The following is a 27988-nucleotide window of genomic DNA, read 5'->3' as shown; positions in this document are numbered from 1 at the left end:
CTATATAAAATTATATTATTAATAAGGTTACTTATGAAGAAATTATATTTTCTTGGTTTAAAATATTTCTGTGTAAATCTCTAGAAAATTTTTTAGCTGGGTATGGTGTTGCGTGCCTATAATCCCAACCGCTTGGGAGATTGAGGCAGAAGGATTGAAGCTGGGAAAACTTAGTGAGACCTTGTCTCAAAATAAAAAGTGAAAAGTGTCAGGGCTGTAGCTCAGTGGTAGTGCCCCTGGATTCAGTTTCCAGTACTGAAAAAAAAAAAAACAGAAAAAGAAGAAAAATATTTTTGAATGGGTAATACATTCACAGGGTTCAGAAATAAATTAAAAAATGCATATTTTGAGAATGCTTATTCTTGCCCCATTTACCCCCCACCTTTCTCCACTGAGATACCCATTACTTCCCCTTTAATAGCATACTGTTTACACTCTCCTATACCATTTTTTAATTTAACAACATCTCCATAGATCATTCTTTATTGTCATAGGGCACTACCTTTTTTTATAGTTACATAGTATTCTATTGTATAGATACACTGTAATTTATTTAATCAGTCCCTCATTGCTAGATTCATGAATATTTTTGATTCTTTTGCTATTAGAAATAGTGCTACAATAAGTAATGTTCTAGGGCTGGGGTTGTGGTTCAGTGGTAATGTACCTGCCTAGCATGTGTAAGGCACAGGGTTCAATCCTCGGCACCACATAAAAATAAATAAATAAAGGCATTATGTCCATCTACAACTAAAAAAATATTAACTGTGCTAAACTGTATCCTTTGTATTTTATACATCATTAGAAGGTCATGACTTTTAGAAGGTAGAAAAGTTTCTATTTTAATTGAGCATATATGGCTTCCTTAGACATGTATTTTTTTTTTTAATCAGTAAAAGCTAATTAGGTAGGGTTCTTTTTCTCCCAATTAAAAAAAATTTTTTTTTTTAAATTTTAAGTATATTTATATACTTCAAAATTCCAAAGTTAAAAAGTTAGGAAGTAGAAAAGGTTTCTTCCTAACCTGTTTAATAGCTATCCAATGCTTCCTCCTCCTGCCCTAGTAGCAACAAATATTACCAATTTTGTGTATAACTTTCAGATACAAAATACTCATCACAAATACATGTCTGTATTTTCTTTTTTCCCCTTTGCAGACAGATGGTAGCATACCATACACATTTTATACCTGATTTCATTTAGAATGCATGTTGGCTATTGTTCCATTTCACTGCCTAGAGTTTCCCCTTCATTTCACAACTTTATCATAATTTAGGTATTAGATTTTTTTTTTTTAATATGTTCTCACAGCAAATAAAATTTTAATCTGTTAGGAACCTATTTTTCCAGGGCTAAAAGTATGTTAAAGATTATTTTATGTTAAGTAATTTCTATTTCGTCAAAAGTCGAAGGATTTGTTTTCTAGTTGCTGATATTCTGGGGCTTGCATGGTGTCAGAAACAGGTGACTTTGCCCAGTTCTTTCTCTTTGGCTGTGAATAAATGTGCCTCATAGCTGGGCACAGTGGAGCATGCCTATAATCCCAGCAACTGGTGAGGCTGAGGCAAGAGGATCACAAGTTCAAAGCCAGCCTCAACAAAAAGTGAGGCACTAAGCAACTCAGTGAGACCCTGTCTCTAAATAAAATACAAAATAGGGCTGGGGATATGGCTCATTGGTTGAGTGCACCAGAGTTCAATCCCTGGTAACCCCCACCACCCCCGCCCAAAAAAAAAAAAGTGCCTCATAGCTGGAAGAACAAGTCCAAAGAACTTCTAGGATCTAGTTCTCAGTGCTGTCATTCTAAATTGTCCAATAGCCTTGAACTGGAGATTCTTTTTCCCTTTTCTAATGGGGAGAAACTTTACCTAGTTTTCGTCATCCTCAGGCTGGTACTGCCTCACACATGGAGGCTGCTTGGTTCCCCCAGCTGCCTCTGCAGGTATGCATATGAATAGAATGGAACCCAAACTGCCTTCTGAAGGCAGCTGCAGCTTGTTTCTTTCTCTTAATAGCAGCCTATAGAAGAGGAAGAACTTTTTCTTTAATTCAGAGTTTGTCAGCAACAGTGAGAATAGATTGCAAATGATTAGAATTATGTACCATTATTTCCATGATAGGCCCAGTTAAACACATTGAGATTACATTGAATTATCTGTTTGCCACACTAAACATGATTTTTCCTTAGCCTATGATAGCAAGGACCTTCTCTGTCTCAGTGTATTTCCAAGGCCAGAATCATGTCTGGCACACAATAGGCCCTCATTAAATGTACTGCATTAATGCTAAAAGTAGCTTAGTAATCATTGTTCATTCTTTAAATTTTCTATTTTAGAATTTCTTATCTCTTCAGCTTCATTGAAGTTTTGTCCTTAAAGTGTTTTTGAACCTGTAAAATTACATTTTAATTGGGAAGCCCAAGCCTGAATGAGAAAAATCTAAACTGTGATGTAGTTCATCTGAGTTAGCAGGGCCCAGAGCTGTATATTTTTTGAAAACTAAATGTTTGCCTTTAGTAAATGGTGCATATAAACTTCCTTCCAAAATTGAAAATATACAAGGAAGCATAACAGAATAGAGCTACTTTGAAATATTGGAGATTATTTTGAGTTTTTTCTATTTCAAAAAAGTAGCTCAAATATCTTACATAGCTTTCTCCAAATCTGCAGCAGTGTAGCATGGATTAAAATTCCAAATATTCCACTTACTAGTTGTGTGACCCTTGGCAAGTCACTTAACCTTACCAAGACTTTGTGTCTTCATCTGTATAATAAGAATAATAGTCTCTAAATCATAGGGTTTCTGGGGGGATTAAGTGGGATAGCCTAAAAAATATAATTAAGGTTAGTGTTACCTAATTATTAACCTAAAGCATTTTTGACAACTTTTTATGAGAAGGAAGCATGCTGTAGATTAATCATAAGAGCCTAAATAAGAGTATACTTTCAGAGAGGAAAATGCTCATCATGCTTTATTGTTTTATTAGTCTGATTTGAATGACCTATATTCCTATTAGCACAGTTTTACTTAATGTAGGTGATTATCCAAGAAAAAAGTGAAGATTTATTGTTAGTAACCTTTAAGATCATTCCTTTGAGCTCTGTAAATAGGCATTATACCTGTCTTGTTCACCACTATAAGCCCACTGCCTAGCAGGTGACTGATATATATATATGATTGATTAATTCCTGATTAAATAACATCTTTGCCTATTAACCTGGCTATAAGTATACATCTGTTCCATTGTTCAGGTAGGGAATCAGCAATAAAGCTGGGTTATAGGCTGGTTAATTTAATTTCTAACTGGTGTTTTCAGACTTCTAGCTAAAACTCACTGTCAAGCGCATATTTCTTTCCTTGGTAGTATTGTACAAATAAGAGAAAGCAAAAAAGAACTGGAGGTAATATCTAACCAGCATTATTGCAAGTCAACATAGACCTATTTCATTCCTAGAGTACTTTTAAATGCTGTTTCTAGATATTTCTCTAGGAAATAGGAACATATCTTTAACAAATAAAGCCTAAATTTATTATGTTTAGAATTTCTTCTTTTCATAATTCAAAAAGAATGTACTAGGTATTTATATTGTCGTTTATCAACTCTGTTTTTCTATATTTCTCTTTCAAATTTAGAAGTTTCTTAAAAGCAGTAGTAACCACGTCCAAAATATTTTTGTCCTAAACAAGTCCATACCATACTGCATTTCAAAGTGGTCACTCAGAAAATACGTTTGAATCTTTGCTTAGTGAGAGTCTTAGGGCTACTTCCAAGTTTTTCTTTCTTCCTTTTTCTTTTCTTTTTTTTTTTTTTCTTGGTACTAGGGATTGAACCCAGGGCTGCTTTACCACTGAGCTACATTCCCTGTTTTGAGACAGGGTCTTGCTAAATTGCTGAGGCTGACCTTGAACTTGTAATCCTACCTCAGCCTCCCAGATCACTGGGATCCAAGTGTTTCTTATAACTTAGAAGCCCAGGACAAAAATTTCTATAGCCATGCCACATTGGATAACATTTTCTTTCCCTCTCTAAGCATGTTAGGAACTTACTCTGATGAATTTGGAAACCTAGATTTTGAGCGGTCCCAGCATGGCTCTGGAATGAGCAACAGGTCAACAGCAAAAAGATTTATTTCTGCTCTCAATAGCATTGCTGAAAGAACTTACAATAATCTGTTTCAATTTCATCAACTTCGACAGATTGCTAAAGAGCTAAACATTCAGGTATGATAAACTAGATACTTAATCTTTTTTAAATAATTATTTCAGGAGCCTCATTAATGTATAATAGAACAAAAGCAGTTTTTATTTAAGATTTATACCTACATGTTTACAAAGTTTTTTCAGCATCTTCATAGCTAGAGGCAAGCATTATAGCAAGACTCAAGTCTCCATACAGGGATTGCCCACAATCCTGTGGCTTGCCCATCTTAATCATCTTCATGTCCTTGAACCTCAGTTTCTTCATCTGTTAAATGTACGTGATTCCATCTGTTCTTCCTACTTTAGAATTCTAGGAAATAATCCATGTAATTGCATAAAAAATTGCATAGGTAATAATTTTAAAAAACTAATATAGTTTTTGTTTTTACACTAAAAACATACTGAGTTGCACTAAAAAAGTACAAATAATTTTTGGCCAAGAAACTTGATAGTGTGTATTACTATTGGAAAGATTAGTAAGTCATATTTTGGCCTATTACTTAATGGGCTAATTTTATGTTTTCTTCCAGGTTGCTGATTTTGAAAGCTTTATTGGGTCACTCAACGACCAAGGTTACCTCTTGAAAAAAGGTCCAAAGATTTACCAACTTCAAACTATGTAAAGTGGCTTTGCCTTGTCAGGGCCTCTATTTTAAGCCATCTCAAAAATAAAGACTATGCAAAAACTGTTCTCTGAAAGATAATGTCCTAAAATAATAGGAAAAAATGTTAGATAATGGTCGACTAATATAAGAAGTGATAAAGTCATGTGTTAAAATTCTACATCTTCTCCAAAAAGCTAAAAATACATTACTTACATTATTTTATCTAAATGATATAAATTATTTATGGTTGAATTTTTGTCATGTTTATATTTGTTTTGCATATTAGATGTTCATTGGGAAAACATTCAGATGATACCTAAACAAATGAGCATGTCCATGTTCCAAAAAAAATTTATTTTTAACACCAAAATCTGAATTTCATAAAACTTTCATGTTGAGAATATAAAATATTCTGAATTTCTTTTTAACCATTTAGTAATTATAGGCAGTTTATCTGATTTGGCCCATAGGCTAATTTGTAGACTCTTGGTCTTGACTAAACAAGAAAAGTTATTGTGGGGAAGAATTTTGGTAAGCTAATAGAATTGTAAAAAGGTGGATGACCCAAGAGGATAAGCTTCCAGAAGCAGTTTGGAAAACCATGCCTTAGAACTAGCCTGAAAAGGGAACTGATAACACCCTGCTGCCACACTGGATGCTGTATAGGAATGTGCTACTGCCCCCTTGCCCCATGGATGTCACTTACATACCAGGAACCTCTGCAGAAAGGCCAAAGAATACTGCTACCCACACCAGAATAGCAACAAAGGGATTCTTAATGGGCATCTTAAATTGCTGAATTCTAAAGAGAAGTCTTATCCAGAAACAGTTAAAGAAGGCTTTTCATAGGATGCTAGGGAGTTTTCCCAGTTCTACTTCAGGGAGACTGGACCACTAACATCAGAATTTTCCACATTTTGTGAGTGAATTCAAACTGAACTGCCATATATTCATGTATGTAGCCAACAAACACTTTAAAATATAGGTTTTATAGGCAGTGTAAGCCACTGTTTGAAAATCTACTAAAACCCTCAGCAAACCAAATGAATGAAAAAAAATATATAAAAGACAATGAATATTTAACCAAAATAAAACCAAAACTATGGGTCTTACATTAAATATTTAACCAATAATAAGATCAAAACTAAAATGAATGTGGGAGTATAGCCATACAACTCAATGTGAATATTAAAAGCTGGCTTTTTGAAAAGGTAGATGGTAATGTAAATATGTTTTTAAAGACTAGGGTAGGCTGGGTGCTGTGGTGCATGCCTGTAATCCCAGTGGCTCAGAAGGCTGAGGCAGGAGGATCACAAGGTCAAAGCCAGCCTCAGCAAAAGCAAGGCACTAAGCAACTCAGTGAGACCCTGTCTCTAAATAAACTACCAAAAAAGGGGGCTGGGAATGTGGCTCAGTGATTAAGTAACCCTGAGTTCAAAAAATAAATAAATAAAAATAAAAAAAGATTAAGGTGGGGGTAAATCTATTAACAGCATATTTCATAAAATGTCAACAGGTAATATCAACAGTAGTAGACATGAAAGACAAGAATACATTGTTCAAAGAGGAAATGGAAACTTTCAGATCTTTGCCTGAAAGATCAAAGGCTAATATTGTGTAAAGTTATAAGGGAAAAAACTATTATAAATCTAATTTAACAGATGAAATGGCTCCGTATTCTTTCAGATTCTGTATTGTCTATTTGACATTAGTGAATCACAGTACCAAACTAACAGCTAGTTGTTTATTTCTCCCTTGCAATCAGCTCTTATAGGTTTTATTTCAAACCCTTCAGTCACAAGCCCCAAAGTTTGTTTCACTTCCTGCCCAATAGGGGGCCTCCCCTCAGTTTACACCACTCTAGTAGTAAAAGCTCTGGACTAGGCTTTCCTTCCTTCTGCCCAAATCCCCCTTACCAGGGTTATCCAAAATCCATGTCTACCTAGGAGAATTGTAATGTCTAATTCCAGTGCTTGTTTAGAAACAAAATTACCCTTCCTATAATTCTAGAACAAAAATTTTAGTTTTTCCCTCAATATCAGCATTTCAACATGTGCATAAGAAATTAAAGATAGTCTTGGATAAAATGCTCAGGTCTATAATTATGTTCAATTTCAATTGGTCTTTAAGATCAACTTTAAGGTGGGTATGCTATCACAGACCCCACTGAGGGATGTAGTGGAGGCCACCAGAACCATTCATATTGTTTGGTATAGCCAAGGGATGTAGCTCGATGGTAGTGGCACTGCAAACAAACAATAATGTTAAAATGTTAATATGTAACATTAATACTGAATATATAATAATCAGTGATGAACTGATTCATGACTACTTGGGATTTTCTTCAAACAAGCAAGTTTTTAACCTCTAAACCTGTTTTTTTTTTTTTTTTTTTTTTTTTTTTTTTTTTTTAATTGTAAAAATAAAGGTAATAGTGGAGCCTATGCTAGAATTTGGAGGATTAAACGGGATAATGCACTATAGCCTTTATAGTAAGTACTCCTCCCGGGTAAACAATTAGCAATTCTTACTATTGACATTTTCCATTATTCCTATTTTAGACGTAGATGTATATGCTCATTTTAATACTCAAAAAAAAAAAAAAAAACAGGAAATGAGCAGAGAACTAGTACTTATGCCATACCAGATACTTCACTAATATTTTAAGCCTCCTACAAGGACCCTAAAGCTCCACACACACATCGAAGCGGGTTTTATGCCGGCCTCCGGCCTCGGAGGGTTTCACACTGTGACCTGAGATGACGCTTGCTGTCTTGAAGCTACTTTCGCCACGCAGTCATCTGGCCGTGCTCCTCTCCCCCTTTCCCACCCCACCGGCTTCTGTTCCGCTCGCAGTCCGGCGGTACCGACCACTTCCACAAAGCCCGCGGGACCTTAACGGCACACACCTCCCGTTGCCGCCGGGAGGCGCTGGGGAGCCGGGCAGCGTCGGTGTCGCAAAAGCGTCGCGAAGGCGTACTTCCTTGGCGGCTCCAGGCCACCTGTATAAGCCGAGCGTGCTGGGATTTGAAACTAGTATGGAGGCAGCAGTGGCTGTACTTTCTCGGCATAGCGGGGTCTCTATGGAGAAGCAGCTGGCCGGTGACCCGGGCTGCTGATCTCTCACCGCCTCTGTCCCCGCGGCACGGCCGCAGGGCCATGCTGGCCTCGCGCTTGGCGCGTGGCTCGTGGGGGGCCCTGCGTGCGGCCACCTGGATACTAGGGGTGCGGCCGGGTAAGGGGCGCTCCCGCCGGGCCCTGCTGCCGCTTGCGCCCTGCTGCCTGAGCTGCCAGGCCGAGCGCTGGTCGCTGCGCCCGGCTGCTCTTGCCCTGCGGCTTGCTGGAGCCGGCCCACGGAGCCACTGTTCGGGCGCGGGCAAGGCGACCCCCGGGCCTGCGGCAGGAGGGGACGCCGCCGCGGAGGCCCGGAGCGGCGGGTGGGTCCGGGCGAGCGCCGCCAGTCCGGTACGTACCGAGGGGTGCGGTGAGGATCGCGGGCCTGCGGGGCTTGATCGTGGGCGTGAGTGACGGCCTGTGGGATTCCCCGAAGCTTCGGTTTCAGAACTTTTACACTATTTCCTGAGAAGTTACGTGTGAGTCATTCGACCGAGGTGAATTTCAGGGGCACCATAGGGGCCGCCTACAGTCTAAGTGGTCAGTTAGAAACCCCATTCTCATCCCTTTCTGTCTGCACCCGTTGCTAGAAGCGCCTATGCACTTTGCATTGATTTAAATTAAAAAAAAAAAAAGAAGAAAGTCTTCGCTTGCCTTGTTGAAGCCTTGTTGAAAGTTTATTTTTAATTTTCTAAAGCGAATCCCTAACCTGTAGGGCAAGTGTATGGGAACTTTCAGAAAAGTATACAGTCCCTTCCCTTTGCTTGTGCAGGTTTGATTCACCGTAATTTGACCTGACACATTAGGATGAAGGATAATTAGTTTATTAGATGGTAATTTAAAAATCCTTTCACCTCGAATTGTAAAGAAAGATTAAAACTGTTAAGTTAATGGAGGTAAATTCCTGTCCACTTACCTGTTGAAATTACTTCTCAGGCAGAAGACATTAGAGCATGAGTGAGACAGCTTTTGATGTCATGTTAGCAAGGTTCATGCAATTATTACATCTTCAATTGTTAGGTCTTCATTGGGCCCCTGTACTGCTTTCATCAGTTGTACAGCATGGGTTGAGGTGGCCACATCCTGGCAGGAGTCTCAACTCCACTAATAGCTAAAGCATGTTGGGGTTTGAATGCTGGATGCTTTGAAATTGCCCTGTCCTGGCTGAAGTCCTTCCCAGAACGGCAGTAGTTGGTCGAGTATGCCACAGGTTATCTGGTTGGGTAATCTGAGATTAGCTCTCAATATTAACTTTGAAACTTTTACAAATTTAATAGCTAGAAATTAATGAGGCACTTTATTTTACTGTGGTATTTTATGTAGAGCTCAAAAGAACCCTTTTCACTGATCCAATAACATTCAGTTGTTTATTAATTCACCAAAGTGGAAGTGGCTTTTTGCAATTTTGTGTTTAATTTTGCCTGATAGGTGTCTCTGAGGATGATTATTTGGGGGCTGTTCATTCTGATCTTGATTTGTTATCCCATTTTCTCAATCATGAATTACTTTTCCCTCTCCCACCCCTTCTGTGAGTCGTTGTAACTCTGGATCAGTAACTCTGTACCACAGTATTGTCAACAGACTTATCTTTTTTCCTTTGGACTCTGACACACTGATGATTTGCAGGGGTAGAGGACACTGGAGATTGAACCCAGGGGCATTTTACCCCTGAGCTCCAGCCCCCAGCCTTTTTAATTTTTCATTTTGAGACAGGGTCTCGCTAAGTTGCTGAGACTGACCTCCAATTTACAGTTCGTTCTCAGCCTCCTGAGTTGCTGGGATTACGGATGTGCACCACCATTCCTAGCTCTAAAACACTTTGAACTTGAATTTGGAATATATTCTTGTACTCTTTTAATGTAATTCTATAATGTGGTCCTTTTTCAATAAAAGATCTTAAAGTAGATTCTTTAGTGACTGTTCACTGGGAAATATGAAGTTGTTGTATAGTTTTCAATGACAGTATTGTGCCACCTGACCACCCACACAGCCACTCCATTACCCCTATGAGCTGAGTGCTTTCTTGCTGGATTCTGCTTAAAAACTCAAATTTAGTATCTTTAGAGAATGCTATCTTTAGAGAATGCCTTTTCTTAGAGGGTGGTTCATGGAATTTTAAAAGATGGAAGATTCAGGCAACTTGGTTACTAATTAAGAAAATGTTAAGTAGGGTTAGTTTTTTAAAGTCTCATGGGGTGAAATTGGCAGTCTTGATTCAGTGGAGAAAAAAATCCGTGGTTTAGGAAAAAGCATTTTCTTGTTATTTCTGTACCCTGTTGTGCAGAGAATCTGAGCTCTGTTAGGCTGAGTTTTTTTTTTAAGTTGAAATACCTTCTCATGAGATCAGACTCTGCTTGGCAAGGAAGGGTTGGTTGTTCTTCAGAGCAGCTGTGAAAGAGCTCTTTGGTTAATGCCAACTTCTACCAGCTTGGCTTCAAATGAAGTTTCAAGGAATCAAAGTTCCCATATGGGATCTGTGAAAGCCCTGGGTTTCTACTTGGGGTTGTAACATTGGCATGTCTGTTTTGAACAGATTTGCAAATATCTTTCATAGGCCAGCAATTCTCTGGCTTTTGATGAGATTATATAATGAAATCTGTTTTCCACTTTTCATTCACATCTCTATATACTGTGTTTAGCATCCTTTTGATGAATACATGTAAGGAAATGATTGTAATAATTGAAGCTACAGTGCCTGGGGTTGATAATTCAACTTTTTTCTAACACTTTCCAGACTGTCTATTTATAAGATCATTCAGAATTTCACTTTCTTTTTTTTAATTTTTACGTGGTGCTGGGGATTGAACCCAGGGCCTTGTGCTTGCAAGGCAAGCACTCTACCAACTTTGCTATATCCCCAGCCCAGAAACTTTACTTTTCAAAGCGGTGTTGAAAGTTCTAAATTTTAAAGGAAGACACATAAAGATTTAATTACATGATAATATGTTTGTCTCTTTGGTCTTTAGAATGAAAACTTTTTCTCTATATAGAGAGACACATTTATATATATGAGTGCTGAATTTAAAGTTTATGTAGCTTCTTTAAGTTTATTACGTGTTTTTTGTTTGTTTGTTTGTTTTTTTGACAGTACTAGGGATTGAACTTGGGGCCTCCAACATGCTAGGCAAGTGCTTTTTACCACTGAGCCACATCCCCAGCCCCTTAAATGTATTTTTTGATGTATGAACTTATTTAAAGTGTGAATTTATAACATTTCATTTAAATTTTGTTGTCTTTGTGTTTCAGTATGAAAATCCATGGACAATCCCAAATATGTTGTCAATGACAAGAATTGGCTTGGCCCCAGTTTTGGGATATTTGATTATTGAAGAAGATTTTAATGTTGCACTAGGAGTTTTTGCTTTAGCTGGGCTAACCGATTTGGTAAGTCATAAATGCATTCTCATTTTTCTGCCTTCCACATTCCCTGGTCTCTACTACTACCCTGAAATAGCACAGCCTTAGTCAGCTTTTCCTTGGAAGGAAATCCTCAAGATGAATTTGACCTAGTTCTTGATGTAAGGACTTGTCTTTAGCATCTGTGTGGAACATTTTTATGTACAGTCTAAGGGGAGGATGTAAAGGTTTTAGGAAGGAATAAGAGTAGGCACTTTTTAATCTTGGTTTTAAATTTCTTTATAAAAGGAATATGGAACAACATGTATCCCATTTGTTTACAATTAAAAAAAAAAAAAAAAAAAAAAGGAGTATGGAAGTTCCCAAAAGCTGAGTGCTTGCTTTAGGGGTGAAAATAAAGGAGAGAAGTTATGAAACTGTTTTTCTATTTATTATGATAAAAAATTCTCTGATCAGCAACAAGAGTTGGTTTTCCTAGTGGAGAAGAAAGCAATTGTTATGGCCTAGGGAGCTAGGATGTGCCCAGGGAGCTTATAGAGGCACGAGCTCTTCTCAGTTTTAATGCTAGGATGAAGCTGCAGTTACCTCACAAATTTGGTCCCTGATTCTGCTCCTTACCCCTTTGACTACACTGCAGAAGATCTTGCTTTGGGGTGGGCACTTGGGCATCCTTTCTTCTTCCACAGCCCAGGAGATGGACAAAAGAGGGAAGAGCTCTTTGATACCAGTATGTCAGTTTGGGAGGAGGGTAGATTTATTTGAGTCATTCCAAATTAGAACTGGGGGAATCATTTTATAATAGAAGACTACATTACATTTGTGGACTGGCTAGCTGTCAATCATCTATGACTTTATTTGTGATTATCACCAACCTTGTTTCATAAAGGATTTGAAGTAGCTTATAAAACTACACACCCTACACACCTCTACCTAGAGAAAAGGTAGAGGATAAATTACAAATCAGGACAAAGTTAGCTTGTGGACGTAGATATTTGTTCTTGCACAGGACTGGACTGAGATCCATGTTAGCTCTCAGATAGGCAATAATAATTTGTGTTTCTTGAAACCAATTAGCTTTTGAAAGGCTTTGCTTGATATTTCTGCAGCAAGAATAGAAAGAAACTAATTTTCTGTAAATAAAAGTGATAAATCATCTTTCTTTGTAATGTCAGCTGTTTCTTTTGAGGGTCATAGAAACAAAATTCTACCTCCCTAGTAATGGTAGCATTGGTGAGTAGTGTAGAATTAGCTGATGATTTTAAAGGGTAAACAAAGGACAGCATTTGCATTGTTATATGTATTTCCAAATATAGCCTCTCAAATTAGCTCTTAACCTCTTTTCCAAAGTTTAGCTCCTATTTGTCACCACCTTATCCCATTCTTAGAATATCTCTCCCTTTCTTTGTGCTTTCTTTTGTCTCTGATGCCTGAAAGGTCTCCTCTCATTAGTGTGATCTTCAAGTCTGTCAAAGGTTGTTACACTGATAATGAAAATTTTCACATAACAGGACAGCAACTTTTTCAGTTATTGAATTCACCATTTTGGTTTGCTGGTTTTTTAGGTTTTTTTTTTTTTTTTAGGGGTTAGCTGCCACAAGGTTGAAATATTCACTGTACAGAAGAGAGGCTCCATTAGTATTTTTCTAAATGTGTATGATGGTTCCAGATTAGCCACTGATCAGATGGCCAGACTCCTGTTTTAGCAGGAGAGCAGGTCTAGATTGAATTGCATATAGGAAATGGACTATCTATCAGAGGTAAGAGCAGAGGCTTACCTTGGAAAGAAATGGTGGTAGCTTGGCATGGGGTGGGAGTTGGAGTTGGAAGTAGATGGGTTTGAGGTAATATTTTGAAGATAGTGTTGATATGTTGATGAATTGGATATATGGATTGAATGAGGAGTCAAATATGAACACTAGGCTGTTACTTTTTTATTAAATTTCCTCTCTTCAACAGTGAGATGCATGGAAGTGACGTTTTCTGAATGAGCAACATTTGGGATAAGACAGGGTTTAGGGGAAAAATAACAAAGAACTGTGCTGCCTGTTAATGTGGCAGCATCAGTTGGAAGTCAAGTATAGTGTGGAATTGGAGGACGTATTCATTACAGAAGTGCAAATTTGGGAGCAATCAGATATATTTGGTCTCAACTGTGTGAAATATCAAGGCTGAGGTAAAAGAAGAGAAATGAGAACTCAGAGAAATGAATAAGTAGAACAGAGAAGTAGTCAGTGAAGGACACTGAGAAGGAATATTTGGTGAGAATGGAGAAAAATTAGGCAATACATTATGTCCCAGAGTGAAGAAAGCGCTGCATGCATTGAGGTCAAATAATATAAAAATGCAGAATTCATAGGTGACCTTTGTAAAAGCCATCTATAGAGAAGTGGGGATGAGTAGAGTAAGTTGATGACAAATGTAAAGTGGTAAGATAGTGGGTGTTGCTTTAAGGAAGTTTTGCTTTGTAGTGGGATAGAGACATAGGGTCAAGTAAGGGTAGTTTTAAAGATGTGTACTAGCTGGGTTTTTTGTTAGTTCACTGATTAATAAATGATCAGGTGGAAGGGAGAGATCTATGATGCAGGGGAGATGGGAAAGGAAGGAGCCAAATCACAGAAGGTGAGGGCTTGGGATAGAGATCAGGGAACACAATGAATGAATGCATCTTGGAGGTGAGAGTATGAGGGAGTACTGAAAATGGCCTTTGTTTGTTTTTTCCCTCAAGAAAAATATAGACATGGATATGGGTTAGAATGAGAGAGTTTATAAAAAATGAAATAGTGTGGAAAGAGAAGGTGAATACCATTGGCAAGCATAAGATTGCCAGGCAGTATTGAGTGTCACCAGAGATTTGTGATCACAGATTTGGAGCCAAACCAAATTTCACTTCAATCATTTATATATTTATCTTTGGTAACATTCAGCTGCTTGCCTACAGTTCTGGAACACATGGTTTTGTGGTGGGATCAGGGAGAGCAGAGTAAGGGAGTTGTAGATGTTTACAAAGGAATGGTTATGACTGACCTTGAAATCTGGTGTGAATGAGAGTAGTGAGTACAAAAGGGTGATAAAGGTTTAAAAAAAAATGGGAGGTTAAGTCTCCTGAGATCAGTTAACTGACCTACAAGCTGGAGCTTACAAGGCCCCACCCAGTTCCCCTTTCTAGACACTTTCCATTAGACAGCATTGCCTCTAGTCTTCTTAAGAAGAAAATGGATTGTTCCCATTGAGATAGTAATAGCTAGTAACTACTTTGTTTTTTGAGGATTTACTAAATGCTGAGCAATGAACAAATACTAATCTCATTATATGCCGAAGATACCCAGCCCTTTGAGGTAGGTAATATTATCTGTTTTACAGATGAGGAAACTCCCAGAGGCCAAATAACTTACCCAAGGTCACCCAGTAAGTGGCAGAGCCAGGACTTGAACCAGTTCTATTCTGCTACAAAGACCGCATTTTTAATCACTGTCCTGTCTCCTTAACTCATTGGAATACTTGAGATATGGAAGACATTTCAGTCCTTTAAAATGTACTGTGTTTAATTATATCTAAGTTGATTTTATTTTTCCTTAGAAATAGGAATCAAAAATTCAAACATGGGCTGGGGATATAGCTCAGTTGATAGAGTGCCTGCCTCGCAAGCACAAGGCCCTGGGTTCAATTCCCAGTACCGCCAAAAAAAAAAAAAAATTCAAATATTTTTCGAAACTTGATGTTAAATAAAATGTGTAAAAAGCCAGATAGGAACTAGGATAAACAGAAAACGTCTGCTTTGTTTAGTATGGGTGGGCAGTATTTGGTTTTGTGGCCCCAGGCTGACCTGGTCCTTGCCTTTCTCAAGTTAGGCTGTAGATCTGGATTTTTATAGTAAATATTGGCAACAGTTAGTATTTTTTAAAGCTTTGGCAGATCAAATAAAACCAGGCTTCCGGCCCCATTTGACCCGCTGGCAATTGGATTCAGCCTCAGCTTTAAAATATGTTTTCAACAATAAGAAGTAATAAGAAATAATTTAAGTATCAGCATTATAACTAGGCCAGGTATAGAGGATCAAGCTTTTTATTCAGATACAGGTAATGCAAATATAGTCATAACATAGATTTAATAGTGGGACTGAACAAAAGAAATTATAAAATTTAAAATAAGTTACAAGGAATTGAATCATACTATGGAAAAGTAGACAGGGGGGATGTTCAGTATCTCACAGGTAGAGTAGTTCTTGTAAGTTAAGGCAGCTGTTTCAGCCATAGTGAATGTATCCCAGGGCTCACAATGCTGTCACAGTCATCTTTCTGTGAGTTTTGTATGACTTTCTCTAAATTTGTGTTTGATTTCCTTCCACAAAGAGAAATAGTGAGAATAAGACCTTGAGGGTGGAAAAAAGTAATATAAATCTGAAATTATTTTCAGACCAGTTGCTAATTTAAATTAAGAATGAGAATACAAGAATGTTTGGGGGTAAGAAATAGAAGAGATTTTATTTACATTTTATGAAAGTAGTTGTATTTCTGGTATTTCTTAAACTTCAAGATATCTACTCTGTTCCTGTCATGACATTTATAAAAAAAAACACTTCTATTTTCAGTTGGATGGATTTATTGCTCGAAACTGGGCCAATCAAAAATCAGCTTTGGGAAGTGCTCTTGATCCACTTGCTGATAAAATACTTATCAGTGTCTTATATGTTAGCTTGACCTATGCAGATCTTATTCCAGGTAAGATCGCCATCATGCGTACTTTTAAATAGCACAGGGAAGAATGACATTGGTCAGTTTAGGATTTCTCTTGAGAGACATTATTTTTGTTCCAAAAATATTTTTTTCAACTTTAAACTATTTCCTTAATTTTAAACTGTTGAACTGTTTTGCTTATTAAACTGTTTGAGTTTACATCCTTGTTATACTAAATAAAGGCAATTGTTTTCTTCGATTGTTTAAAATTTAAATTAAGCAAACATATCAGTGCCAATTCATATTACTTAAAAATCTTTTGGTGTTCTAGTATATATTTTTAGTGCTTAACTTTTTAAAAGTAATTTAAAGTTTTCCTAGGTCTCTGATTATCTTTATAAAGTACAGTTTAATTATAGTGAGCATTCTGAAATCCTGAAGGTATCTATAAAATTCCATGCTATTATTATTTAGACAGTATTGTGCAATTTTCAAATCACATATATAGTTTATATATTATCTGAATACTTTTTCTGACATTTTATGATCTTTTGCTTTGTATTTTGCATGTTTATTTTCTACTTCAGCTGTATTCTGATTTTTTTCCCTTGATCCAGATTAAACCATTTTTCCCCCCCAAGAGATAGAAATCTAAGAACAGTGAAGCTGCCATGTGGCCCTTCAGTGTCACATCATTATTGATATTTGGTGGGAAGAAGTATAGTGGCAGTTTAGTCTAGTGTAGTCTCTTCAAGCTCAGAGTTCTTTTTCTCCTTTACCTTCAGTCTTCTAAATTATCAAACCAAATTAAAAATAAATTAGATTAATGTTTATATTTATGTGCTGCTTTAAAAGGCAGAAGATGTGTATGTGATTGGGGAGACTAAAGGGGTAGGGGGTAGGAGGTGCTCTCTCTCATTCTAATGCATATAAATTTCTAGGGAAAAAAACCTGTAGAGCATTCTGTGGACATTCAAATTTCAGTTGATTTTTTTTTTTTTTTTTTTTTTTTTTTTAGTTTGTATATTTTCATACCTCTCATTTTTTTTTAAGTTACAATGTATTTTGTTATATTGTTTTTATTCTGGTTGGCCACTTCATTTTCCTGTTGAATATTGTTTCCAGGTTTTTGGTTTTATGTAATGTTGGGGTGAATTTCACTTCAGTAATTGGAATGGGTTATTTTCCAAGCTGGTTTTCTCTTCATTACCATTCTGGGAGATTACATTTTCTCTTCCCAGTTGTGTCTGTTTTTTCTGGCTCCGGTGTTTCCCTTTTTACCAAGTATCCATTTTGGTGAAGTGTATCCTTCAATTGTTTTCTATAAAAGGATGCAAAACTTTTGGCAGTCTTAGACATTTAAAATGTCTTTGTTTTACCCTCTGGACTTTATTGACATTTGAACTGGGCATAATTTTTCAATTGCAGATCACTTTCACTCAGAATTTTGAGGACCCTCATAGACTTCCAGATTTTATCTTGCTGTAGAGATGTTTCATGCCATTCTGATACTTTTTCCATTATGTGATTGTGTTTTGTATTAGAAATCTTTAAGGATTTTTTTTTCCTACTTGGTTTTGTTAAAATTATCTAAATCTTATCTAATTCATTTTCTAACTACCTACATGGATACTCAGTTATCCCAGCACAGTTTATTAAAAAACATGTATTGTCCAAACTCATTGCAGTATCCTTGTATACATGGATCCATCCATTTCTGGATCCATGTCTATTTTTTACCCCTGTTGATTTGCCTGTCTGTACCACTAACATTTTTCTTGTTGCTTTGCTAAACGTTTTGATACGTGATACAGCAAGTCCCTCTACCTTGGATATTCTTAGACCATTCCATTTGTGAATTAATTTTATATTCATTTTTCCCCAAATCGATAATTCTCCAAGGTGGGGAGGCTGGAATCTGTTGAGATTTTGATTAGAATTGCATTAAATCTATAGATCTATTTGGAGGAATGGACTTTTTTTTAAATTATAGTAAATCTTCCAGTTCACAAATATTATGTGTCTATTTGAATCTTCTTTAATGTCTCTGAAAGTTTTTTACTGTTCTTCAGAGAGGTAATAAATTTTTTGATAGATGTACTCCTAAGTTCTTGGTGCTCCTATAAATGGTAGTTTTTAAATTTTTATTTATTATAATTGCTGTTATGATGGAAATCAGTTTTTTTTCTAATGTTGATCTTTGTGTCTAGAAAAACTTAATTCTTTAATAATATGAATTCTGTTGGACTTTCTACATCCTCTACTATATACTATATGATTAATAACACTATTTTTTCTTTCCAGTCCTTTCATCTTTTCTTTTACTTACCTTACTGCACCATACAGTATAATGTTAAATAAGTGACATCTGTCTTATTCCCAGTGTCAGAGAAAGCCTTTAACATTTCACTGTTGAAGGTTCCTCTAAGGTTCTGTAGAGAGGAAGTTCAGTTTGTTGGGAGGTTGTTAAGAGTTTTTATCACAATTGGATATTGAAAACTTTGTGTATGATGATGATCAAATCATTTTTCCCTTATAGCCATTAATGTGGGATCAAGGATATTACTGATTTTCTGGTGTTAAAACAACCTGAAATTTCTGGTTTAAATCCCCTATGGCCATATTAAATTATGAAGATATTGTTGGATTTAGTTTTAGTCAGCTATTTCACTACTGTGACTAAAAGATCAGACCAGAACAATTTTAAAGGAAGAAAAGTTTATTTGGGGACTCACGGTTTCAGAGTCCATAGAAGGCTGGCTCCATTCCTCTGGGCTCAAGGTGAGGCTGCACATTGTGGCAGGAAGAGGGTAGCAGAGGGAAGCAGCTGATATCTTGATCAGGAAGCAGAGTCCACTGGACAGATAAAATATATACTCAAAGCCACGCCCCAATTCCCATCTCCTCCAGCCACACCCTACCACTTCAGTTATCATGCAGTTAATCCCTATCAGGGGATTAAATCACTGATTGGATTAAGACTCTTACAACCCAATTATTTCTCCTCTGAACCTTGCATTGTCTCACAAGTGAGCATTTGGGGGACACCTCACATCCAAACCATACCAATTTGCTATAATTTTGTTGATGATTTCACATCCAGATTTATGAGATTGTTCTGGAATTCTTTTCTCCAAATGTCCTGGTTAGGTTTGGTATCAAATTAATAACCTCATAAAGCAAGCTCGGGAATTTTTGTTTTTGCCTTTTTTTCCCCCATTATTATGAAATGCTTTTGTGAGATTGTAGTCATTTTATAATTTTAAATGTTTCATGTAATTTGAAGCCTTTAAGGCCTAGAGTTATCTTCAAGGGCGAGTTGAAAGAGGTGATTCATTTTTCTTCAGTTGTTATAGGATTATTCAGTTTTAATAATTCATCTTTTTTTAATAGTTCAGCTTTTGATCATTTTTTAAAATTATGGTTTTCCATAAATTTGTCCATTTCATCTGTATTATTCTGTATTACAAAAATTTTATTATAAGCTATTGGCTCTTCCTCTTCTTCTTCCTTTTTTTTTTTTCCTTGATCCATCTTGCCAGAGATTTGTCTATTTTATGAGTTAATCAAATTTGGGTTTTGTCAAACATGTCCGATTGTTGTTTACTTCATTAAACCTTGCTCCTTTTTCTGTTTGTTTTCTTGATGTTCTTTTTCAAAATTCTTTAGATCAGTTGTCTAGTAGAAATAAAGTAGGAGCCACATATATAATTAAAAATTTTCTAGTAGCTATGTTAAAAATAAGAGGAAACAGGTGAAAATAATTTCAGTGAATTATTTTATTCAATGTAGTATATTTAAAACCATGTCATTTCAACATAATCAGCAAAAAATGATTTTAAAAAAATACTATGCCTTTGAAATCTAATGTTGTGTTTTACGTTTACTACCCCTCTTAGTTCTACCATTTCAGGTGCTTAATAGCTCCACGTGGCTATTGTATTAGACAGAGTGCAGCTGTAGATGGATATGTAATTCACTCCTTTTAGCTTTTCTAAAGTTTGCATGTAAGGCTATACATTTACCTTTAAATAACACTGTTGCTGCATCTTGTATATTGATGTTAATGTTTTTCCTGTCAAGTATAGAATATTTTCCTGTTTCTATTATGACTTCCTTCTTTACCTATATGGTTAATAATGGGTGTTTTAATTCATTGTCAATTTGTGGGGGTTTTTCTAGCTAGCTTTTTGTTGTTGATTTCAAGCATAATTACCTTATGTCCAGAGAACATGTGCTATGATTATAGTCTTTCGACCTAGTGTACAAATTTGTTAAATGTTTCATGTGTGCTTCAAGTGAATTTATGTTCTGCAGGAATTGGGTCTGATATTCTTTATGTGTTCATTAGAACCAGTTTTCAATCCCGTTAAGTCCTTTTTCTTTTCTTTTTTTTTGATATTGGGGATTGAACCCAAGGGTGCTTAGCTGCTCAGCCACATCCCAGCCCGTTAATTTTTGTCTTGAAACAGGGTCTCACTAAGTTGCTTAGGGACTCAACCTCCTGAGCCACTGGGAATGTGCACTACCATGCCCAGAAGTATTTTATTTCTTTATTGACTTTTTCTTTCTCCTTTGTTCTGCTTGTTCCGTCAGTTACTGGGAGAATAGGTTAACATTTCCTTCTCTGTGTCTAGTTTTCCAGTATTTTTCTTTGCAGTTATGATTTTGCTTTGTATTCTTTGAAATCATGCTGTTAGATGCATATAAATTGGAAAACTTGTTGAATATTTTAATGGTGACCCACCAGACGATTGCAGGTGGTAAAATGAGTTCATAGATGCTAATCGCTGGGTCGCACTGTTGGGTTTGAGCCCAATGCTCTGCCCAGCATAGTGTGAATTCCATAGACATACAGTTCTTGCATGTTCCTTCGTGGCTAACATACATGATTTTAATTTGCACGAGTTTGCTACATTTTAAAAGTAGGATTGTCGTTAGAATTTACCAGCTAATGATTGCTATAGGAAAGTTTGTTGCATTAAAAAATGCTTTTAAGACTCATGATTTGCTGTTTTCTAGCTTGGCTAATATGCTAAAGTGCAGAAGCATTTTCTCCTCGGATGATGTTGTCATAGAGGACTGGGGCAAGGATCAACACTTACATCATATCTATAACCAATAGAGCTTGACAGTTTAAATCTGAGCCAGGCGTGGTGGTGCACACTGTAATCCCAGCAACTTGGGAGGTTGAGATAGGAGGATTACAAGTTCAAAGCCAGCCTCAGCAATTTAGCAAGGCCCTATGCAACTTGGTGAGACCCTGTCTCAAAATAAAAAGTAAAAAGGGCTGGGAATGTGGCCCAATGGTTAAGAACCTCTGGGTTCCATCCTCAGTACCTAAATAAATAAAGTTTAAATCTGTAATTAGTGAGATTTTGTTCAAATGGTAGAGCCAATAGAATGTCAAAACTGGCTAGGATCATAAATACAGCCTCACGTACTTCATAAAAGGATTGTTTGAAACTTTTATGGAAGAAATATACATACATACACACACACACACACACACACACACACATATATCCTTTTATTTCAATAATTGACAAAATTTGAACTGAGTGACCTCAAGATTCTTTTCCCTTAAAAAAAAATTTTTTTTTTTTTTTCCTTAGAAAAGATTTAAGGTCATGGTTAAAATTCCCTTCAGTGCAGAATGATATAAAGTGAAGTAAGTGTCTGCCCCCCACCCCCATTTTCATTCAACAAGAGAGTAGGGGTACTTTAGCTATGCATCTAAAATATTCTTTTGGCTCTGGTTGAGGGACCATGTTGCAGAATCTAAGGAATACAGCATCCCTGATGACATGCTTGAAAAAGTTTTGGATTTTGGAGTATTTTAAATTTTAGATGTTTGGATTAGGGATGTTTAGCTGATAAGTGTAAGCAAATATTCCAGAATCTGAAAAACTGAAATCTGAATCACTTCTTGCCCTAAACACTTTGAATAAGAAATACTCAACCTGTAATTTAAAAAAAAAAAGAGACAAGTTGGATTCATTCAGTGCCTGAGTGGGGAGAAGAATAATAGTTGCCTGAGTAGAACTGTCTGTACAGAACTAGAATGAAAATATTTTTGTTTTTCCACAGTTGTACATACAGGAGATTTACTCTTCAGAGAATAGTCTAAAATACAGAAGCAAGTAATCAATGCAGAAGCAAGTAATCAAAGCTCCGAATGAATTTAAGGCCTCCTACATCCTTCTTAACCTCATTATCATCTCTTTCCATTTAATTCTAATGAGCATGGTGATCTTTTTTTTTTTTTTTTTTTTTTTCCTAAATTCACAAAGCTGAGAGTTAACAAAGAAGAAATTGGGGGAGGAGCAGCTGAGTAAAGCTGTCATTGATATCTGCAGACTTATAGCTTTAAACATATGAAGGAAAAAAAAAAGAGACAAGAAGATGGACATTCTGAAAGGCAGATGGAGTCTTTGAAAGTCATGTCTGCACTTCACTTTTGTTAAAAAACAAATCTAAAGACCAGTGGTTCACTGTAGGGACCCTGAACCATCAATAGGTATTTGTCATGAAATTTTTAATTATAGGAAACATCAGTTCATGGTAAAGTTGAATGAGGCTTTATTGTAGTCATAGTGTCTATTAGTAATTTTCAAAATCCTTGTTAAAATTATTTTTTATTTGATTTTCAGTTCCACTTACTTATATGATAATTTCAAGAGATGTAATGTTGATTGCTGCTGTTTTTTATGTCAGATATCGAACTCTTCCAACACCGGTGAGTTTGTTTCCAAAAATTATTCCTTTAGCATTATTTATGTCTTAAGGCAAAAATAAAGTTTCATTGTATTATATTCTGTTTCACTTTGTGGGAATAATTCATCGCAATATTTTTTATTCATTTACCAGAAACCTTTTTTAAAATTACCTATTCTATTTAAATCACACTGTGGTATTTATTTATGGAACACATAAATAATCCATTTTAAAAAGGCATGTTTCTGTTTAAGCCCAACTCTTTTTGATCAGTGGTACATGAAATCCTGCACAGCTGGTCCCCATCCCTAGCAGTAAATTCTTAAAAGAATTTCACATGGCTCTAAACCATGTTGTTGTCTTATTTAGCCTTTACTATGGATTATCTAGAACTGGCTTCTAAAATCGTCGTTGAACGAATATGATGGTTTGCTTACATATTTGGTCATTGATTATGTAAATATTTGAGCACATAAGCATAGCATAATAACTTTTTTTGATTCCCAGTCCAGTGAAAATAAAACGGTATTTTATTCATTTTGGTTTTTTTTAAGAAAATAGTGATAAAAGAGTTTCACTTAATTTATTTAACAAAAGATGCACCTTAGGATTTTAAAGGACTTGAGAAATAAATATGTAATTTTTAAAGAATTGATTTTCAAAAGCCTATGTATGATTTATAAGGAATATAGATGATATCATTTAACATGAGAAGAATGCATATAAGGGGTTCTCACAGGGCCAGGCATATGGTAAGTACTTAGTAACTATTAATCTACATACAATAAAATGTTTTAAACTTGAACAATAAATTGAAACTTTATCTTTTTTTTGTCCTCTGCCAGCGAACACTAGCTAAGTATTTCAATCCTTGTTATGCTACTGCTAGGTTAAAACCAACGTTCATCAGCAAGGTAAGAGACACACAACATTCTTTTAAGTTATTCCTTTGTGAATTTTTACTGTAATACAAACTTCAAGAACAACTGAAGCTCGGTCAAATTAAACACAATGAGTAGAGGGAATAGAGAAAGAGGTCAGGTAGACAACTTTAATCCAATTCTTTTGTCCTCCAAGCTTTTTGGATCCTTGTGTTATATTTTGCTTCATGTTGGTGGTCTGAGTTTAAGCTTTAGGTGATATGATAGGCCAGGGCAGGTGAAGGGAGTTGAAATTCTTGATTGACACACAAAAATCATCGAGTCTCTTGTGTTTTTACTGTTTCCTTTTCTACTGAAAACATCATATAAAAAGGCCCTTTCATTTTTAAGAGTGACCACTAAGTGGAAAGGGACAGAAAAATAAAGTTTCTTTTTTTTTTTTTTTTTAACAACTGCTACTTTTAATTATCCCTTTTGTTTTCCTCAGTCTTTTTCAAGGTAGTAACTGCACACCAATCTTTGCACAAAAGAAAAATATTTTCAAGCCATACTTTTTTTTTTTTTCCTAGTAGCCTTAATTTGGTCAAGTCTTCCTGTTTCATCCCTATGAAAGATTTAACAGGTTAGGGAGGGTGATCATCTTCAAGACAGAAGGACCATTGCTTTTCTTAAAGACTTATGGGGCGGACTTTTACCTACATACATAGGAGCTTTTTGGCTTTGAGTGACTTGTGTTTATGTCAGGTATAGCAATTCGAACGTAGCACTACATAGAAGTGTCTTACGGAGGTACTGAGACAAATTATATCAAAACAAATCCTGTTCTTAAAGGACATCCTCCAGGTGGACTTTATCATAGTTTTTAAAATGAAGTGGAATCCTTATCATCTGGCTACAGAATGATTGCTAGAACTGAGGTGCTCCTTTGCACACATCACCCACTGCTTCATAATCACAGACTCTTCCTTAGAATACTTCTCATAATGAGTGAAGGGTGTCTTCAAACTATTTCTCATTTTGTTTCCTCTTTTCTCCATTGCTGTCTTTTCGTGTAGGGTTCTTCTTTCATGGAGATGAACACATTTCTGTTTTCTAACCTCATATGATCTGATAGGCAGGCAAGTTAAAGGAGTATTGGGTAAGGCAGTGGGGAATCTGGATTGCAGGTTTGATTCTCTTCTGTAACTGCAGGCAAATCACCTAATTCATGTCCTCAGCTTGGAAGAGGCAGCTTAATTATTTCCATATTTACAGGACTATTTTAATGGGGAGCTGGAAAAAAAGGAATGATTTATGCAACATTTTTGGATTGCTATGGAAATTCAGGTAGTGGTATTTTTCTGATAGTCATTACCCTCACTGTAATGAGCAGCTATGTGGACCGACGAGTGAAGCTGACTTTTTTTATGTGTTCTCATCTGTGAATGCCAACTTCTTTGGCATGGATATTGCAGATCATCATTAAACCCACTGAGTATGTCATGATGGGCTGGGCTATGCTTGAAACAGGATCCAATTTATAACTTTTTCTTTTCTCTTTTTTTTTTTTTAAAGGTGAACACAGCAGTTCAGTTAATCTTGGTGGCAGCTTCTTTGGCAGCTCCAGTTTTCAATTATGCTGATAGCATTTATCTTCAGATGCTTTGGTAAGCTAAATTTAGAATTGCTCTTGGAGATTGTCAACACAGTGGCTTATTTAGACAGTCCTAGAATGACTTTATGTTTAATGAACACCTAACTGGATAAAGCCAAGGCCATATTTTGTGATTAATAACCATTCTTAAGAAGCTTACTATCAAGAATGGGGTGTAGAAGCTAGTTGTCATGAAAATTAAAAGGAATGAGAGGTACACCTAATGTTGTCAGGGTTTGAGCAGAGGAAAGATTCATTCAGGTAACAGGAAGAGGACTAGCTTCAGGGAGGAAGTAGCATTGAATCATGAGGTATAGGTAGATTTTGTATGAGACTGATGGGCAGCTATCAGATGGAGGGACAGATCCTCAATAAAGGTCAATATAAGAGAACAGTGGTAGGGGAAAAGGAGTCCAGTTTGGAAAGGGGTATAGTGGGAGGGACCCCTGGAGAGAGGAGTTTGAATCTTATTATGTTAATTGTTTACAGTTTTGAAAATTCAAACTTTCAGAGTTCAAAATGTTTTGGTCCACTTTTACCTATAATTAAAACTATCTTGCTTGATGCAATCTGGACCAGAAAGTGGTTGGTTAATCAGTCAGTTAAACTAAAGAATCTTTTAAAATGATACATAGTCCAAATTTTTTTATTTTAACCTAAAAAATATGAGTATATTTATTCTGGTTCATCTTATGCATTATGATATAAAATGAAGGCTTTTCTTTAAGCATAGGTCCATCAGTGGGAGTTTTCTGTCTTGGAAAAAACACATCCATAATACAACCTCTCTGATTTCCATACTTTGTTTCTTTAAGGTGATGCAAGAACTTTATAATTATTATTTTGTCTTGTCTTTCATTTTTTGTGTGTGTTTGGGTTTATTTTATTATTATTTTTTTTACAGTGCTGGGATTGAACCTGGGCCTCGCACATGCTAGGCAGGCACTCTCGCACTGAGCTACACCCATCCTTACACAAGAACTTCAGACATTTGCAAAGCATTTAAAATGTAGAGTCCATCTACATTTATATACATTTATATTTACCATGTTTTTCCAGTTTTATTCCACAGGCACCTTATATTTATTTTGATAGTCATTTTTTTTTATCAATTTGCCTTTGACTTTCTAAAACCATCCAACTTATTTCTTAGTAGCAGTTAGTCCTACTTTTACATATCATTGTTTATATATGAATTTAGAATACCAAACTGATATGATCAGACAAAATGAGTCTTAATGATTCTATATCACCTGGTGGTGCCCTAAAAAGTAACCCGTTAATTGCTAGTGTTTCTTATGCCGTGGGGATCCCTAATGTCATCCCAAGGGGAATTTGATTAACCTGGCAGTTCACTTAATGAAAAGTCGATAAAGAAAGCTGAATATTATTTAAATGATGCAGATATCCTTAGAATTTTAAATCTGTATAAAAAAATAGAATCTAATATTCTAAGCTGCATGGAACAGTGAAAAGAGTACATGGGCTTTAGAGTTGAAACCAAGCCAGGTGCCTGCTTAATTCTGTCACGTTCCCTGAGCAAGTTCTCTTGTCCCATTTCTCATCTATAGGAAGAATAAAATGAGAATAAATGTGAGAATAAAATGAGAATGTAAGACATCTAAATAATGTCTGCCTAAAAATGACAGTTGCTGGGCTGGCTTTGTAGCTTAGTGGTAGAGTGCTTGCTTAACACATGTGAGGCACTGGGTTTGATCCTCAGCACCACATAAAAATAAATAAAGGTATTGCATTCATCTACAACTAAAAATATATATTTTTTAAAAATGACAGTTGCTAGTTTTATCATTCACTTTTAGGGCCCATTAAATTAATTTGTTTGACATTCAAATGAAGTCTTAAAGAGATACCATGTATTTAGATTTTTATAATTTAAAAGATAAACATTCCTTTCTGCCTTTTAAATAGATCTTTTCTATGAATTCTTTATGATTCCCATGGTTACTGTTTTTTAGGTTTGATGACTGATCTTCTTTCTTTTCTTTCATAAAAGGTATTTTACAGCTTTCACCACAGCTGCGTCAGCTTATAGTTATTATCATTATGGTCGGAAAACTGTTCAGGTGATAAAAGGCAGATGAGAGTCACTCATCACCATTAGCTGTGAAGCAATATACATCATCGGCGGCAATGCCAGTGAAAATCTACAGGAGTTTCCCTACTTTTGGTGTTCAGCTTGTAAAAGGACTTGTCAGAACAAACCATGTCATCAGAATTGAAGTAATGTGCATTGAAAATAAGCTTGATCATGGGCATATGCAGAATTTCCAATGTATTTTTAAATATAAATAAAACTATAATTTAGAATTTTTAATCTTAGGATTCTTGATTATAAGAGATGAATTATTCCAATTATTGTCAGTCCTTTTTTATGTTTTTTAAAAATGCAGTTCAGAGCATGGAAACTGAAGTGTTGACATCTGTCTCTAGAACCTACATTGCTTATAAAGCTGTAGTGAGTTCCCTGGGATTAAATACATATCTTATACGACTTGGCTATTCATTTTTATGTTTGACTTTTTTAGATCTGTGTACACATGAATAGTTCATATAGTTAATATTTGATCATTTAGGATAGTGAGAATAAAGTTAGCTGTGAATGAAGCAGAGTTGTAAAGAGATATAAATGTGGTAAGTTTTGAAAATAAATAAGATCAAACAAAAGAAGGTGTTGAAGCTCATGTTCAGTAGTCTTCCAGCCTCTCAGGTGCCTAATAGTTTATATATCAGGATAACAAGTAACAAAGACTGTTGAAATATGAGAACTTGTCCATTAGCCCTTTCATC

The 27988-nt window shown here is 35.9% G+C and overlaps 2 protein-coding genes and 1 long non-coding RNA gene across 7 annotated transcripts in view; 2 read left to right on the top strand and 1 right to left on the bottom strand.

Moving 5' to 3' along the window:
• Nucleotides 1-4980, top strand: part of MCM8 (minichromosome maintenance 8 homologous recombination repair factor) — a 43247-nt gene extending 38267 nt beyond the window's left edge. For 2 of the 3 annotated variants that reach the window (XM_079129083.1, XM_079129082.1), the window contains exons 18-19: nucleotides 4032-4221; nucleotides 4731-4980. In XM_079129083.1, coding sequence (XP_078985209.1) covers nucleotides 4032-4221; nucleotides 4731-4823 — 283 coding nt within the window. In that variant the 3' untranslated portion in view covers nucleotides 4824-4980. Of the gene's footprint in view, nucleotides 1-4031; nucleotides 4222-4730 lie in introns of those variants that run through there. The other variant, XM_079129084.1, reaches the window with a different exon arrangement.
• LOC306655000 lies at nucleotides 34-9121 on the bottom strand. Of its 2 annotated transcripts, none has more exons than XR_013762153.1 (3): nucleotides 8279-9121; nucleotides 4324-4510; nucleotides 34-255 (listed from the first exon to the last, which is right to left on the bottom strand). It is a non-coding gene; the product is annotated as an uncharacterized lncRNA (long non-coding RNA). The 2 variants fall into 2 exon arrangements; XR_013762154.1 differs by lacking the exon at nucleotides 34-255 and adding an exon at nucleotides 1267-1936.
• On the top strand, nucleotides 7766-27692 carry CRLS1 (cardiolipin synthase 1). 2 transcript variants are annotated; one of them, XM_079129118.1, is made up of 7 exons: nucleotides 7766-8270; nucleotides 11166-11303; nucleotides 15865-15994; nucleotides 22603-22688; nucleotides 23512-23580; nucleotides 25102-25193; nucleotides 27195-27692. In XM_079129118.1, the coding sequence occupies exons 1-7, from the start codon at nucleotides 7965-7967 to the stop codon at nucleotides 27280-27282; spliced, it is 909 nt and encodes a 302-aa protein (XP_078985244.1). In that variant the 5' UTR covers nucleotides 7766-7964; the 3' UTR covers nucleotides 27283-27692. The 2 variants fall into 2 exon arrangements, with proteins under 2 accessions (XP_078985244.1, XP_078985245.1); XM_079129119.1 differs by having other exon boundaries at nucleotides 7908-8040.
• Nucleotides 27693-27988: the final 296 nt, after the last annotated feature.

Source organism: Sciurus vulgaris (genome assembly GCF_902686455.1).
Source record: "Sciurus vulgaris genome assembly, chromosome: 2".
NCBI lineage: Eukaryota > Metazoa > Chordata > Mammalia > Rodentia > Sciuridae > Sciurus > Sciurus vulgaris.
This window is presented reverse-complemented; position numbering and strand designations above follow the sequence as displayed.

Bases quoted from the DNA above. Each gene is read 5' to 3' on its own strand.
- CRLS1 (XM_079129118.1), top strand. From the start codon at position 7,965: ATGCTGGCCTCGCGCTTGGCGCGTGGCTCGTGGGGGGCCCTGCGTGCG. The intron at 8,271-11,165 runs GTACGTACCGAG...TTTGTGTTTCAG, and splicing joins GGGCGAGCGCCGCCAGTCCG to TATGAAAATCCATGGACAAT. The intron at 23,581-25,101 runs GTAAGAGACACA...TTTTTTTTAAAG, and splicing joins AACCAACGTTCATCAGCAAG to GTGAACACAGCAGTTCAGTT.